The sequence below is a fragment of the Leishmania martiniquensis genome, chromosome 18, assembly GCF_017916325.1.
Source record: "Leishmania martiniquensis isolate LSCM1 chromosome 18, whole genome shotgun sequence".
Classification (NCBI taxonomy): Eukaryota; Euglenozoa; class Kinetoplastea; order Trypanosomatida; family Trypanosomatidae; genus Leishmania; species Leishmania martiniquensis.
Genome location: NC_090153.1, coordinates 353,437 through 367,828, shown reverse-complemented (window position 1 = coordinate 367,828; position 14,392 = coordinate 353,437). Strand labels below are relative to the sequence as shown.

Sequence of the window (14,392 nt, the reverse complement as noted above, 5' to 3'; positions counted from 1 at the left end):
CGCGCGAATGGCTTAGGAACACGGCCGCGTGTATCACGTGCACGCGTGCGTCAAGGGGAGGGTGCGGAATAGGTGACCGTTCATGTGCACGCGGTGGACGGCAGTTCTTTCGTGCTTGGCTTCTGCGTATGCCACCGTTCTGGGGCTTGAAGAAGGCGTCACATGGGCTGCGGAGTTCCGGCAGCCCTCACTGTGTTGTTGTGCACGCGGGTACTGAGTTGACGGGTTGGTAAGCAGCACCTCAGGGATGTGCGAGGTGCCAGAGGGGACGCCGCTGCAGTAGGTCAGTGCTGGCGACGATGCGCAAAGAGTTGCTAGGTGCGTGTGCATTAGTTCAAGTGGGTGAGCGGGAGAAACGGCCAAGGACGAGAAGAGCCCAGGAGCTGGGAGAGGGGGGAGGCGCATGCGCGTGGACATCCGAAGCGCGCTACTGCATGGAGGTGGGCGATGGGAGACAGCACAGGAGGCCCCACAGTCCCCTTCCCCCCTTCCCCCCTCGCTTTCGCCGCCCGCCGTGACCACAATAACGCTTCCTGGTGATAGCTGCAGTGTCGCAGGATAGGCTGCGCTCAGTATCCTCCCTCGCACTCTCCTTGTCCGCTCGCTTTGGTGGCACATGGCCTTCCTTCAACTCACACTCTTACAGTCACACCAACAAACATCACAGCCGCGACGTCGTCCTGACTGCTGCACTGGACGCCGTGGGAGCAGCCGCACCGGCAGTATTCACTTCGCTGCGCAGAACGTGTGTGGCGTGCACGCCGGCGCTTTGATCGCTGTCTCCACCAGCGCCCGTCGGTTCATCCGCCGAGCAGCGCACACCGGAGCGCGACGCAGCCCTTTTAGCGAGCGTCCGCACGACGGTCTGCCAGCCGTACCTCAGCCGCGACTCGAGACTCACACCGCCGTCCTGGCTGGAGGCAGAGGGCACAGCCGAGGTGCCCCCGACAATGGCTGGCAACATGGAGGCGCTGGGGTCTGCCGTGGGCACGATTGCCGTCGTCGGTGCCGGGGACAGCGCGACTTGAAAGCGTCCTTGAGCGCGCGCGGGGGATGATGGCGGCGTTGCCTCCTCCGCGCGCTCGTACAGAAATGAGAAGCCCCCGTAGTGATTGGGATGACCATCCAGCATGAAGTATGGGAAGGCGGGTAACTGCTCCTGACACAGTGCCCACGTCAGCGCAAACACGTGACCAAGCACGAGAAACGGCACCCCGCTCACGCTGCTGGTGCTGCCCACAGCACTGGCGTCGGCGTTTAGGTCATCTGTGCGCAGGGAGAGCATGCGAGCGAGCATCAGCTGCTCGACTGCCTCGGCCGCGCCCTTCGTGATGCTTGACGCACTGATGGCATAGTAGCCAGCTCGACACAGCTCCTGCCGCTGTGGATGCGTGGTGGGTGCATCGATCATGGCTCTGCGCTCACCACCGCTACTGGCGCTGCCGCTGTGACCGCGCTCGGCGTCCGCCTCGTTTCCGTAGTTCATAAACAGGCGTACCGGCTGCTGCTGCTGCCACATGGCTCCATCCGCTTCACGGCGCAGGAGTCGGTTGAGTGTTTGGTTGTATTCGGCCGGGATGCCCGAGAGCTGCAGAGGCAGCGCCCATGGCGGATAGGGGGCAGCGGTACTCCCCGTCGGCGGTTGCGACAGCGGCTTGCTCGGCGATCGATCTGGCGACGGCCAATGCGCGTGCACCACGTCCTGCAGAGCCGTGTCGGGCACAGGCGGAACCCGCAGATGCGGGAACACGTCGGCGCAGAAGGGGTGTGTGCAGAGCGTGTAGCCGCAGCTGGACACGTATGCGTCCGCCGCACTGACGACCTTTGCATCTGGCGCGTACGCGCGTCGGAGGCAGTCAACGACCGCGGTGGAGGCTAGAAGCGGGGAGAGGACCCTGTGCGCCTGATGGACGCGGCGGGACAGCACACGATCCATGATCCATCGTTCGTAGGTGTGCAGGTGCGCCGCCACGGCACGGAGAAGATGGCGACGCTCAGCTGCAGGGACGGAAGCACTCATGCGGCGTAGCCGCTGAGGCTGTGTAGCCTGGTGCACCAGGAGGGCCAAAATCGGTGTCCGCACATGACGCGTGATGTACTGAAGCTCCTCCCACCAGGTGCACCGCTGGACGAGGCGCGACGCCGGTGGCAGGGTGGCTGCGCGGGCCGATTCGGCGTGCATTCCTATCCAAAGGGGGCACTCCGCAAGAAATGAGTCCGCCAAAAGCACAAAGGCCGCCTCGGGGGTCGTCACAGTCGTTGTCGTCGGTGATGACGCCCCTGCGGCTGCATCGGCTGGCTGCGTCAGCGACATGGTGAACGGGTAGCACGCATCCGCCATCGTGTAGGACAGATATGGGTTGGTGGCTGCCGGCGCAGTGGGGCCGCCGCTGCCGGCGGGCTCGCCGCACTTGGCTACACCCGCCAGTACAGCACTGGTGGAAGCGCCCGTTGCGTGTGTTCCGAGGGCCTTCGACAGCGGCTCCACGACGAACTCGCAAGGGAGCCGGCAGGCGCGGCAGATCCACAGAATAGCCAAAGCGGCCGGGTCTCCTTGCAACGCGCGTACCTGAAGTACCGCCGTGGACGACGGCGATGGAGCGGTGGCGGTGAAAGGAGGCGTGACGCGGCTGCGACGGGCAAGCTCACGGGCAGTGCTTAGGGCAGCCTCGACCCGGTGAAGCAGCGTCGGATGTGGATACTTCCGCACGAGGGCGATAACCTCGGCGCAGAAGCATTCGGCGGCAACATCGGCAGACAAGCGCCCGCGTAGCGCCTCCCACGCTGAATAGCGGGCGCGCCCGGCAATGTCGAACCACCGCGGCGGTGCCGGGGGCCGCGAGGAGGCGTCTACCACGCTATCGGCGCTACGGGAGGCGGCGCAATCTGGTGATGTGTGCTTTGAAGAGCACCGCACCGCCGTCTCACTCGCTACGTCTACAGCGCCGGCGGAGGTGGTGCCGCCTGCCGTTTTCGAGGCTCTTCGACGCGCAGAAAGCGACACGGGGGCATTGCCGTAGAGCGCCTGCATCCGCAGCGCGTTCAGCCGATGCCGCTCTGCCACCTGCATCTTGGTCCACACGTGCTTGCGGAAGCACGACATGTGCGTCATGTCCGCAAGCGTCCTGACGAGGTAGTCGCCTGCAGACGATAACGGGTGGGCCACCTTCGCCATAACGGCTCTTGTGCAGGATGGGGTGTGAGTGTGTGTATGTGTGGACGGGGGGAGGGGGAGCGCGTGAAGAGGGGTGGTGGGCGTGGGCGTACGGTAAAGGAAATCCGAGCGCAGAGGTGCAGCCTGTCGCGCGTGCGCACGTGATCGAGGCCGGGCGTCCCCCCTCTCTCTTCCTCTCTCTCGCTGTTCTCTACCGCGTTCGGATTGGGCCCCTGCGCCACAAAGGAGGAAGCGACTAAACAGCTGAGATCTGTGCGGGCCGTTTGCACGGACACACACGTGCGTACTCGAGCAGCGAATGATTTCCTTCCGCGAAAAAAATTCACTTTAGAAAGACGATGCCCTCGTCGTTTTTTTTTCAGTACTGACGCGTTTGATGGGGAGAGGCGGCTGTACGATGCAATGCCGATCAGATCAGGGCAAGCCATATGTGTGGTGGGTGTGGTGGGGAGGCCAAGATAGGTGAGAGGGGGTGTCAGGTGGGAAAGAGAAGCAGAGGCAGGCGTCATCACACTGGTGGCACCCGAGGAAGAAGGCGCTGGCAAGAGGATAGGGCGGGGCGGCCAAGTAGGGTGAGAGACTCAGCGCGCCCTTCCACACTCGCCGGTCCCGATTTCGTCTGACCCGTGTGTTCTCTCGCTCGCTCGTGCAGATGCATACGCACAGATAGAGCGATAGGACGGTAGATGCGGCCACGACTGCCACGTCGGCGGCGGAGCCTGTTGGCTTACGGCATGGCTCCGCGTCTTCAGATGGACGCGTGCGTGTGTGTGTATGTATGTATGCGAGTGTGTGAGCGCCTGTGCGCGTGCGTGTCTTCGGATCAGCACGCGGCTCAGGGGAGCGGGGGTGGGGCATATGAAAGGGAAGGGCAGGGGAGGAAAGGGAGCGAGACAAGGTGACGCGAGCACAAAAAAAAGAAGAGGAGCACACACACACACACACAAGCGGGCCAACACCACCGCCACGACAACGACGATCGCCATACAACAGAGCGGCAGAGAGGATGACAGGGGGTGGGGGCGGGGGGATACATCTGAAAACACAGCAGGCAGGCACATAATAGGAGGAAAGGGGATGTGGTGGTGGTGGGCCGTCGTTTTTTATTGGCGAGAAAAAAGATGGGGTGGGGAGACGCAACTTTGATGCCGGGTACGAATGCCATCGAAGAGCAGACCGGCCACAGGTCTCTGGTGCGTGTATACACAAATAACAGCAACGATCAAGACGACCCCCACGCCCGTCCTCCATCCCCAACGCCCTCTCTCTCTGTCTCTCTGACTCGCGATCAGACACTTGCACACGTACATACCAGCACACTACATGCGCACGCGCAGAAGCCGTGCAGAAGAACACGGCGCGGACGCGCAAGCGCAGAGAGCTAATAGGGGGAAGGACCTCGAGAGACAGGCTGGGGGGCAGAGGGTGGGGAGGAGACAGGCAGACAGAGAGGGAGGGGATAGAGCGCACTGCTTCTCTTCCCACAGCCTTTTCCTCGGCGCGCCGCCTCCCTGCCTTTTCTCCTGCTCACCCGTCGTTCGGATACGCAAGTCCGTGCGGGCGCAACTAATCCGTCACGCAGCCGCCCATGATGTACAATCCGCCATCCTCACAGCCACAGCAAACGTAAAAGCCACCATTGGCGTCGAGCCACGTGGCCACACAGTTCACAACGTCCACATGGAGCTGGTTTTGGTGGTGCGAGGGCGGCAGTTTGACCACTGCAGAGGATGCTGACTCATGGGTCGCTGCCGCTGCGACAGATCTCTGTTGCTGCGCGCCACGTCCCTTGGCGTTGAGAGGGAGCATGCCCTCCACCATGGCTTGGGCGCGTACGCTAGCGAGAAGCGACTTCGCCTGGACGCTCGCCATCGACCGCGCCAGCGACGTTGCTGTTATGCTTCCAGTCGCCTGCTGCTGCTGCTGCTGCATATCCAATGCCTGCAGCTCCGCCACGAATTCCTCACGCTGCTGAAGAACGCAGGCGAAGGGCACTGTGCTGCGGGCCTGCAGTCCCGCCTTGGCGCCTCCACGACCCACATCATCGTGCTCGACGTCGTGGCTGCGCGCGGTCGCTCGCCGCACCCTGCCTCCGGATAGGTGCAGCTGCTTCGATGGCGCGGAGGCGCCTTTTCGACCTTCTGGAGGGGACGGGGTTCGGCACCAGATCCATCGTGTGTGACCGATAGACGGCCCAAGAAAAGCCGCGGCGGCTGTGGCCGCCTTGTCGGTCGACAGAGCCCACTGCACAAGCGCGCAGACTGCCGACTGCGGTGCCAGCGAACCCGCCGCTGTCGTCGACGCACAAAACAGGGCCACGTACGCCTGCCAGAGCATTCCCACGTCGTAGTGGCGTAGAAGCCGCTGAAGCAGGCGACACCGACGCTGTCGCCACACGAATCCGTAGGAGGGATACCCAACGCCGGTGGTGCGATGAGGGCTGCCAGCTGCTGCCGCGCCGAGGGCTGCGGTGGAGGATTCGGCAGTGTGCTGCCGTCGGGAATGTGACTCCTCTGAGACGGTAGTCGGCGCAGTGCCGCCCGCCACGCCGAGCAGCGTTTGGTAGAAAAATGTGAATGCCGCGTTCGCAGCCAACGTGGTGAAGGCGGGCGACAGCGACGGCGTCACGGCGCGGTTCACAGCGCCCTGCCCGCGCCCGCTCGCGGCACGGGTGGTGCCGTTTCCTTTCACACGGCCACCACTTACACGCGCCCCCGCTCCGCCCGCCAAGACGCTCTCTGCGCTCCAACGCGCCTCTCGCTCCGTCACCGCGCTCCCGGCGTCGCTTCCGTACAGCGTGGAGGGCTGTGGGTGCTCGTGCACCCACCAGAGAATCCCGCGCAGATGCCACCCGCACAGCTCCGATGGGGCGGCTCTCTGAAGCAGCCACGGCGCTGGTGCACCACTCCGGGCGACCGCCTCAGACATTGCTAAGGCTTCTGCTGCTGCTGCGGCCTGCGTCTCAGAAGTGGTGAGGTGGCTTGGCTGCGCCGTAACGGAGCTGCTTTCACCTGTGCCCGTTTCACGCATCCATGACGGGCATGGGCTGGAGGTGGTGGATGGCCGGTCTGTGATGCCGTCGAAACCTGTGCCACGACCCCACGTCGTGACGGAGACAAGTACGTCTGCCGGCTTCCGAATCGACGCAGGGAGAGCCGGGGAGGCTGCGGTAAGCGGGAGCGACGACGGCGCACCTGGCCTCGCCGCCGCTACGGAAGGTAACACAGCGGCACTGTCTCGCCGCACACCCGCGGACCGCGCGCCTCGAGCTTTGGACCGTGCCTTATCCGACAGTGTGGACGCCTCGTAGGCGGCCGCCGCGGATTCGCCGCAGTGTCGCGCCGTTTCCGCCTCGTGCACGAGACGTCGGCCGCTGAGAGCGTCGAAAACGTAGATACAGTTGCCGAGCCCACCAACCGTGAGCGTGACCACCTCCGTCGGCTCCCCATCCTCCTCGTCGTCCACGACACCTTCGTCGCACAGTGCAGCAGATGGTAAGCCTCTGTCGAACAGCAGCCTCGTCGGCGACTCGTTCGAGTCCGCGCGCGCCCTCGTTGGCGACGACAGACTCGCAACTTTTCCTGCTGTTGCCGTGGCTGCGGATGCGGGGGGCAGAGGTACCACAGTGACGGTGCACGGCAGACGGTAGATCGGCGCTTTGGGATCGCTCTCGTGACGCTCCGACGTCCACATACACTGACCGCGTAGACCGTTGAGCTCCGTCGGGCAAACCGGGATGACGCGCAGCACGGCGCCCGCGTAGACGTCGAACACGACGCTCGCATAGAAGCCAGGCATGTCGCGCAGAGGCTCGCGAGGGTTCACCAGCTTGCGGTACGGACCGACAGAGGCCATGATGCAGAGATACCGACCGTTTCGGGCCGTGGCGGCCAAGCCACGCTGTGATGCAGGCGCACAGCGGCGCCACGCGTCACGAGGGCCCAGGTATCCCCGTACAGCGAGCAACTCCGTCGCAGACCAGCGTGGCTCCGTCGAGCTCCCTGCGTGGCGAGTGTACCATCGCGGCAACACGTCCGCATGGTACGTGGTGGCGAGTACTTCAGACTCCCACTCTGCCCACGCTTCAGCCTTGGCGCCGGCGAGGTGACGAGATGTGCTGAAGTAGTCCTTCCATAGGAGCACGCGAGCCAGCGCGGCTGTTGACCACAGCGTGAGCGGCGCCGATGGCCCGGCAATGGAGTCGGCGCTGGTGTCGCCATCGCCTTGCTGCAGCTGCGTCCCGTCGCGCGCGTCGCCGTGGTCGACCGCCGCGCTGCGTTGAGGGGAGAGGCGCTGCCACGCTTGCGGCGCCCCTGCTTCCTCTGCCTCGCGGCTCCACAGCCGCTGCCCTGCCCGCCATTGCGGCTCCCCGGAGAAGGCCATGGAGAGCAAATGGTGCGTCGCCCCGCCGGGACCCATCTCACTCTGCGTCTGGCGATCTGTGAGGTCGCCAGCGCTGCAGAGAGCCCTTGCGACGCTCCTGTACACGAGGCAGGCGCCACTGGGGTAGTATGCCCGCTGAAGCGGTCCGCGCGCAGGCGTCGGGTGTGCAGCACACTCCAGCACAGGCACCGGTACCCCTTTTGTGGCGGCCGCTGCGGCAGCGGCCGCTTCGCTGGAGATGTGACTGCGCCCCCCCCCGTTCATCACACGCGACGGCAGAGGTCGGCGGGCGCCATCGTCGTCGTCGTCGTAGTCGGCGCCGTTCGTGTACGCGTACTCCCGCTCGGCGCTGTCACAGCTGCCGTGCTCGTCTTCGGAGGAGACGTCTTGTCGACTGCCGCTTGTGCCATACGTGGTACCCTCTTCGTCATGCACGCTGACCGCTGCGCCGCCGCTTGCGCCGTGCAGGCGTGCACGGTGGCGACCACGCGCATCGTAGAGGTTTTCTCGTTCGTCCATCAGCGACGGCTGGTCGCCTTCATCAGCTTCCACCGCCGAGGCCGCCCCAACGGCTGCCGTCTCCTCGTCGCGTTCGTAGAATAGTTCACCTATGTCGGCGGGTGTGGCGGCGCGGGTGTGGCACAGCAGATGGCGTATGAGTCGGCGACCCAACTGCGCATCCCACGGCGTGTGCGCTGCCCATTGATGAGGTAGCAGCCAGCGCAGGTGCCGTGGAAGCGCTGTCCATCCGACGCTGTCGGCGCCCGCCTTCGCCTGGCCGCTGCTTTTCTGGCGAGTGCTTTCCTCTGCCGGTTTTCCTCCCAGGCGCGACTGCGCCACTTCATGCCCCTCTTCATAGTCCTCGTCGTTGTCTGAGAAGCCGCCCTGCACTGCCGCGCCGCTGTCGTAGTAGTACGGATGATGCGGATAGAACGGCGTGTGCGACTGCGATCCTGACATCCCCCTCGACGGGTCCACGAAACGCTGGAACACCGGCGTCACTGGACCCGTATAGTGTGCGGAAGAGCGGTTGGATTGCACCTGATCCGCTGTATCAGGGTCATCCAGTGTGTCACGGCGCAGAGACCGCTCTTGCTGCTGCTGTGACTGTGGTGAGCGCGTTGATGCCGCAGTCGAGTAGTCGTACTGGTGCTGGTGCTGCATGCGGCCGACACGATGAAAGCGCGGGTGGCCTTCCTCCGTCACGGGAAGGACAAGGCGGTGAGCTTGCGTGGTGCTCGGGCTCTTACTGTACATGTCGCATGGGTCTGCGTCTTCACCAGAGCCACAGGGGTGGCCGTCCGTCATGCTGCGCTCATCCCATGCGTCGTACATATAGAGGTCGCCGTTGTCGCTCGCCACGTAGAAGGCAGCCATGAGAGGCGACACGATGATGTCCTGCGCCGGCTCCGTCAAAATGCGCTGCAACACCACCCCGCACGCCGGCAACCAGCGTAGGATGAGGTCATCCATGCCGAGAGAGATGCACTGGTACTCGCTCAGCAGCACGCCAGCTGCCGCGCGCCAACTCTCCGGCATCATCCTGTGCGCCACCGAGTCCTTGGCGGACAAGGCGGTGGTGGTGGTGCTCTTCCCAGCCAAGTCGCCTGCCTTCATACTCTGCAATAGCACTGTGGCCGCCGCGTTCGTGCTGTTCAGCGGCTCGACGGCGCTGTTAGCCCACCGGCTGCGGCGACCGCCTCCCCACCAGCGCGTGTCGACCCAGCGTGCCGACAGACAGGGCCCGTCGTGAGGACAGAAGGTTCCGTAGAGCCGGTCGGTGGTGAGTCCGACCAGGCGACGAAGGCGCTCACGGGCACCGCCGATCGCTGCGGACGCACTGCTGTCGTCCTCCTGCTCGAGATCACCGCGACTCTTACAAGCGGCCTCCTCGCCGTCGTCGCCATCACGATGGAGCGAGTATACGTTGAGCTGCCCAGTGCCTCCATTCGCCGCACGGGCCATCGCACAGGTCGAGTTCGGCTTCAGCTCCACCGCGGCGAACTGTACCGCGGCGAGGAGGAAGCGGCGGCACGGGGAGAAGTGCACGAAGGAGCTCAGCGACTCGTACCACTGCAGCCGCTTTTCGCGTGATGGCATGTTCGGAAGGCTGGTGTCGATAAGCACCTCCTCCTCGTAGTGCCACGTGGAGTCGTGGGCCTGCATTCGAAGCACCATGAGCCGTCCACGCGCCGTGAGCAGTGCGAGCAGCCGCCCATCCGGCGTCGCCTCGACGCACTCCACCTCCTCCTTCATTTCATCTTCGGCACGCTCGTAGTCCATGTCTGCTGAGGACGCCTGGGACCCAACCTCTTCCGCGCCTTCCTCGTCGTCTTCCTCTTCCTGGCCATCGCTCTGCGCCCAGTCGATGCCGTCGTCATCGTCAACGATGGCAGCCGCCTCCTCGTCAGCCTCTTCCAGCTCTTCCTGCGCCTCGTCGCCGTGTAGGTGCCAGCGCTCAAGTTGCGGGTCATCAGCTGCATCCTCGTCTTCGTCCTGCCCTTCGCCATCGCTTCCCCACTGCGGCTCCGGTGAGACGGCCACGGCGGCAGCCGCCACGCCAAAGGCCGAGGAGTCTGTCTCGGCGTCGGCGTGGCTCGTGCTACTACGACTGGACACCGCCTCGGACGGCGCTGGCTGCGGGGGTGATGACTCCAGCTCCGCCGTCCCTGTAGCGGGTTCGGAGGACGGCGCCATTAACGCGTTAGCACGGCGCTCGCCTGCATCCGCCTCTCCGTGCGGACTCGCGCTTCTCTGCCCTTCTGGCGGCCTCGCGCTGGTGGAGGTGGCGGTGGCGACGCGCCCTTCGTTCCCGGACGCGGCCCGATGTGACGCCGTGGGACCATCCGTCGCGGTGGCGGTGGGAGGCCGTCCGAGCGCCGTCGCGGTGGCTGCAGCCAGCATTGAAGTGGCGCTGCGATACCCGCTTGTACTGGTGGTGTTGCTCCAGCCAGCCGTCCGCGCCTGTGAGACTGAGGGTGGTGAAGCAGCACGCCGATCTGTCAACGATGCCGCTAATGCTGGTGCAGTATCCCCACCCCCGCCGTTACTGGCGCTGTTCTCTGCGGGTGCTGCATGGACTTCATCAGACCTCGCCTCTCGAGCCAGTCGACGCCCCACGCGCCGCTGCAGCACACGGGCGTCCTGCAGCGTGGCCAGCTGCAGCACGCACGGCATCTGCTCTACCAAGGAGAGCGAGACGCCGGGGTCCGGGTCGCTGCCGAGGGCGGGGTGGGGCGGATAAACGACACCGCGCGCCCCAACCTGCAGACGTGGCTGCAGCCGAAGAAGCTCTTGTGCATGCCGCAGGGCATCCCTCATGCGAAGGCGCAAACGGTGGTACCGGGAGCCAGGGTACGGGGCCTGCGGCGCGTAATGCTGAGCCTGCCAGCGCCCCGTTGCAATGGTAGCGAGGAGCTGGGTGAAGTGGGGCTTCCATTGGAGGACTTGAGCAGCAGTGCGGGCAGCCTCTAGTGAGTCGGAGATGCTACTGGTGTCGCTGCCAATGCTGCTCTGAGGCGCCTGCTCGGGGGGCGTCGGATGGCCGGTGGCCCCGCGCAAGTCCAAGCCGAACGGGCTTGGCACGCGCACAGTCCACTCAGGGGAGGTGATAGGCGAGCCTTCGCTACCGAGCGTGGGGCTGCTGACGCTGGAGAGAGGGCTAAACACGTCGGCTGCTGCAGAGAGGGGCGAGCTAACTGATATGGCGATGTTCGCCGCAGCGGTGGTGCAACTTTGCAGCACATACCTGTCGAGATGTGCCGCACGAGCATCGTGGGCTTGCTGGAGAGCGTTTATCAAGCGCACGAGAAGGTCGAGCCGGCTGTCCTGCCGTACTGGCGGTGCGATGCATGCGAGCGGACATGCACAGAGCAGCACCTCTTTTGCCAGCGCTTCCAGCTCTTCTCGCAGGGAGTGCACCGCCGCCTCGGACGCGGCAGACAGGGCCTGATGCCGTGATGGCGGAGAGGCCTGCGCAGCAGCAGAGGAGTGGGCGAGGGACGGCGTCAGAATGCTGTTCAGCTGATGCGCGCACTGAACCAGGAATTGTGCCGACATCGCGCTCTGGCGCATCCACCATGAGCGAATACTATCGGCGGCGACATCCTCCAGCACGCAGAGAATGGAGCCTTCGCCGTTGTACAGAAGCGCGCCGATTAAGGTGAGCAGCAGCTTCACGCGCTGCACCGTCATCGCTACCCGAACGGTGATTGGGATGCGGACGGAGGAGAAGAGAGCACACTCATCGCGGGCAACCGCTACCGGGGCGGATTCGATCAGTGAGGCCGCTTCGCTCTTCACCGTTGCCGCCGCTGACCGTGCGATCTCAGCCTCGAGGCACTGCTGGTAGGACGGCGCAGGCGCGGAGGTGTCGGTGGGGAGCCCTAGGATGACATCCTGCAGAGGCTTTAGAAGTGGCGAAGCGGCGCAGCAGCACACCGGGTCAGGCGGGCCCTCCGTGAATGTAGAGGTGGTGCTTGCCTCAAGGCACCGTCGCTTGCGCTGCTGCTGCGCACACGACGACGCTTGCGCAGCCTCTGCTGATATATCAAAAGCGCCCTGGCGGCGTAGCACCCATGCCATGATGCACTCGGCGTTGCGCAGCCAGCCAACGGACTTGCTGTGCAGGCGAGATACGATTGACGAGGCAATCACGACACCCGCAGGGATGGAAGAGGTGCCTGAGGCATCCTGTGGAGGGGCAGACACGCCACGCCGCCGCGCCGCCGCGGCGCCGCAGGTTGTGCGTAGTTCCTGCAACGCCGTCACCAGCTGGCCAGCAACATCCACTAGCTCACATTGGGCCTCGTTCAGTGGCTTCGTAGCGACAGAGTGAGCCGTCGCCGCAGTGGAGGAGTGGGCCAGGTGAACTTCCTGCATGAAGACGAGCTCTGTGATGCGCAGTTCACACCATGCCGCGCGTGCAATAAGAGCCGCGACTTCGAAATCTCTGGCTCGGTGGCTGTGCACCCCGGCCGCCAGAGCAGCGTCGGCCTTCCCAGCGGTTGCGCGATGCGGAAGAGCGGCGCGCCTCTCTGAGTGCCATATATCTGTAAGCGTCTCGACAAGCTGCAGCGGTGTGGTGGTGGCTGCTGTGGAGGCAGGCGACATCGCAAGAAGCGGCTCCACCGCGCTGGCAGCGAGGCCAGTGATCACCTTCGCGCACTGGGAGAGGTGACAGTACGATTGCAGCTTGCGCTGAAGCTCCGCTGCGATGTCGCCAGCAGGGATGGTGCCGGATGACATACGAACGTCGCGCTGCGGCGCCCCCGCCGCGAGCGACGACTGCACGCTACCTGGCAGTGGCTCGACGGAGGAGGATGCTGGGTCTGCGGTTTTACCTTGGGGAGGTGATACGTCTGCTGAACGCGGCGGTGACAGCAGCGCGGCAAGAGAGTTGGGGGATGCTGCTCCGTTTTCATGAGATAACGCTACAAAGATTTCGCTCGCCTGCGACGGCAGGGAAGGAGGCGACGGCAGTGCGACGCGTGACTGCTGCCGCAGGAGTTCCTCACGCAGGGCCTGCGCCGTAGCCGTCAGCCCCAGGTCCTGCAAGAGCGTATAGAGAACGGAGGATGAAGGAGGGGCGACGGGGTCCTCCGGAAACACCGTCGCAACGGCATCGTCGCTCCGCGCGGCTGCCCCACTGCCTTCCGTACTCTGGGGCGTCGAAGTCAGATCGGTGCGGCGCATCAGGGGAGGGGAGGGTATAGAGGAGGGGAGGGGGCGGTGCGGTGCGGTGCGCTTGCGACTCTCTGAGCGAGTACGCGCGGTGTGTGTGTGTGTGCTTGGATGTGTGTAGGCGGGCGATACGAATTCACCACGCTGTGGGGAGAGCCTGAGGATGTGCGTCAGTCACCGCCCGTCGTCTCAGAGCGTGGGAGCAGACAGTGGTACCGGCGTCAGGATCGGCCGATGACGAAGGGGACGAGGATATGCGCCCACGCAGGCCCGCAAAGGCACTGGCAGGCCTGCAGAGCGACAACAACGCCGGCAAAGAGGGAGGCGCAAACGAACCGATCAACAACAAAATCACATATGACGTGCGTCGTGGAGGCCGCGCTGACGGTGTGGACGGGGGGAGCGCCGCGGTTGATGATGAGAGAGAGGGGAGGGGAGGGGTGGCAAAAAACGGGCACGCGTCTGCTGAGGGGAGGGGAGGGAGGTGGAAGAGTGGAAGAAGGGGATTGAATAGTGGAAGACGCGGGGGCGGAAGGTAGCGATGCTCTGATACGTTTGGACACACACACACACACATACAGGCGGGCTCAGAGGGGCGTGCGTGCCACAGCCTCCGCTCTGTCTCTCTCTCTGCGGAACAAAAAGCGATACAACCACGCCCAATCACCACAGCGGCAACGCCAACACGCCCACAGTGCTTGCCCTTACGTGAAGCACACTCAGCAGAGACTGAGGACGATCGGTGGCGAGTTCAGTGCGTGCGTGAGAGGGTGAGCGGCGAGAGAGAGAGGAAGAGAGATAGACGGAGTGAGTAAGCGGTAGAAAGCCTCTAAGAGAGGTGAACGTTGAGGGCAGGACAGACGAGGAGAGGGGGTTCAATAGGTATACACGCGAACGCACATGCGCCCACATCCCCTGGGCGGACACAAGTCAGGCCTTCGACAGTGCAGTTGATGTGTGTGGAGGGTGGCGCTCGTGGGCAGTGCGCTACGCGGGAGAGTGTGGGGAAGAAGAGGACAACCTCCAAAGAAGGGAGGGAAGATGGGGAGCTGAAGGCGAAGCAGAGGAGAGCGCGCCGGACGAACCACCGCTCTTTCGAGGAAGGGATGTAGGACGGTGCGTGGAGGCGGTTGTGGATGGGTGTGTGAGCGT

General features: G+C 64.5%; 2 protein-coding genes across 2 annotated transcripts; both read right to left on the bottom strand.

The window, feature by feature from the left end:
* Positions 1-661: 661 nt before the first annotated feature.
* LSCM1_06732 (uncharacterized protein) lies at positions 662-3,175 on the bottom strand (the record flags this gene model as incomplete). The annotated part of the gene is made up of 1 exon (XM_067324142.1): positions 662-3,175. The coding sequence occupies one exon, from the start codon at positions 3,173-3,175 to the stop codon at positions 662-664; it is 2,514 nt and encodes an 837-aa protein (XP_067179489.1).
* Positions 3,176-4,741: 1,566 nt separating this feature from the next.
* Positions 4,742-13,252, bottom strand: LSCM1_06731 (uncharacterized protein; the record flags this gene model as incomplete). Its single annotated transcript, XM_067324141.1, has 1 exon — positions 4,742-13,252. The coding sequence occupies one exon, from the start codon at positions 13,250-13,252 to the stop codon at positions 4,742-4,744; it is 8,511 nt and encodes a 2,836-aa protein (XP_067179488.1).
* Positions 13,253-14,392: the final 1,140 nt, after the last annotated feature.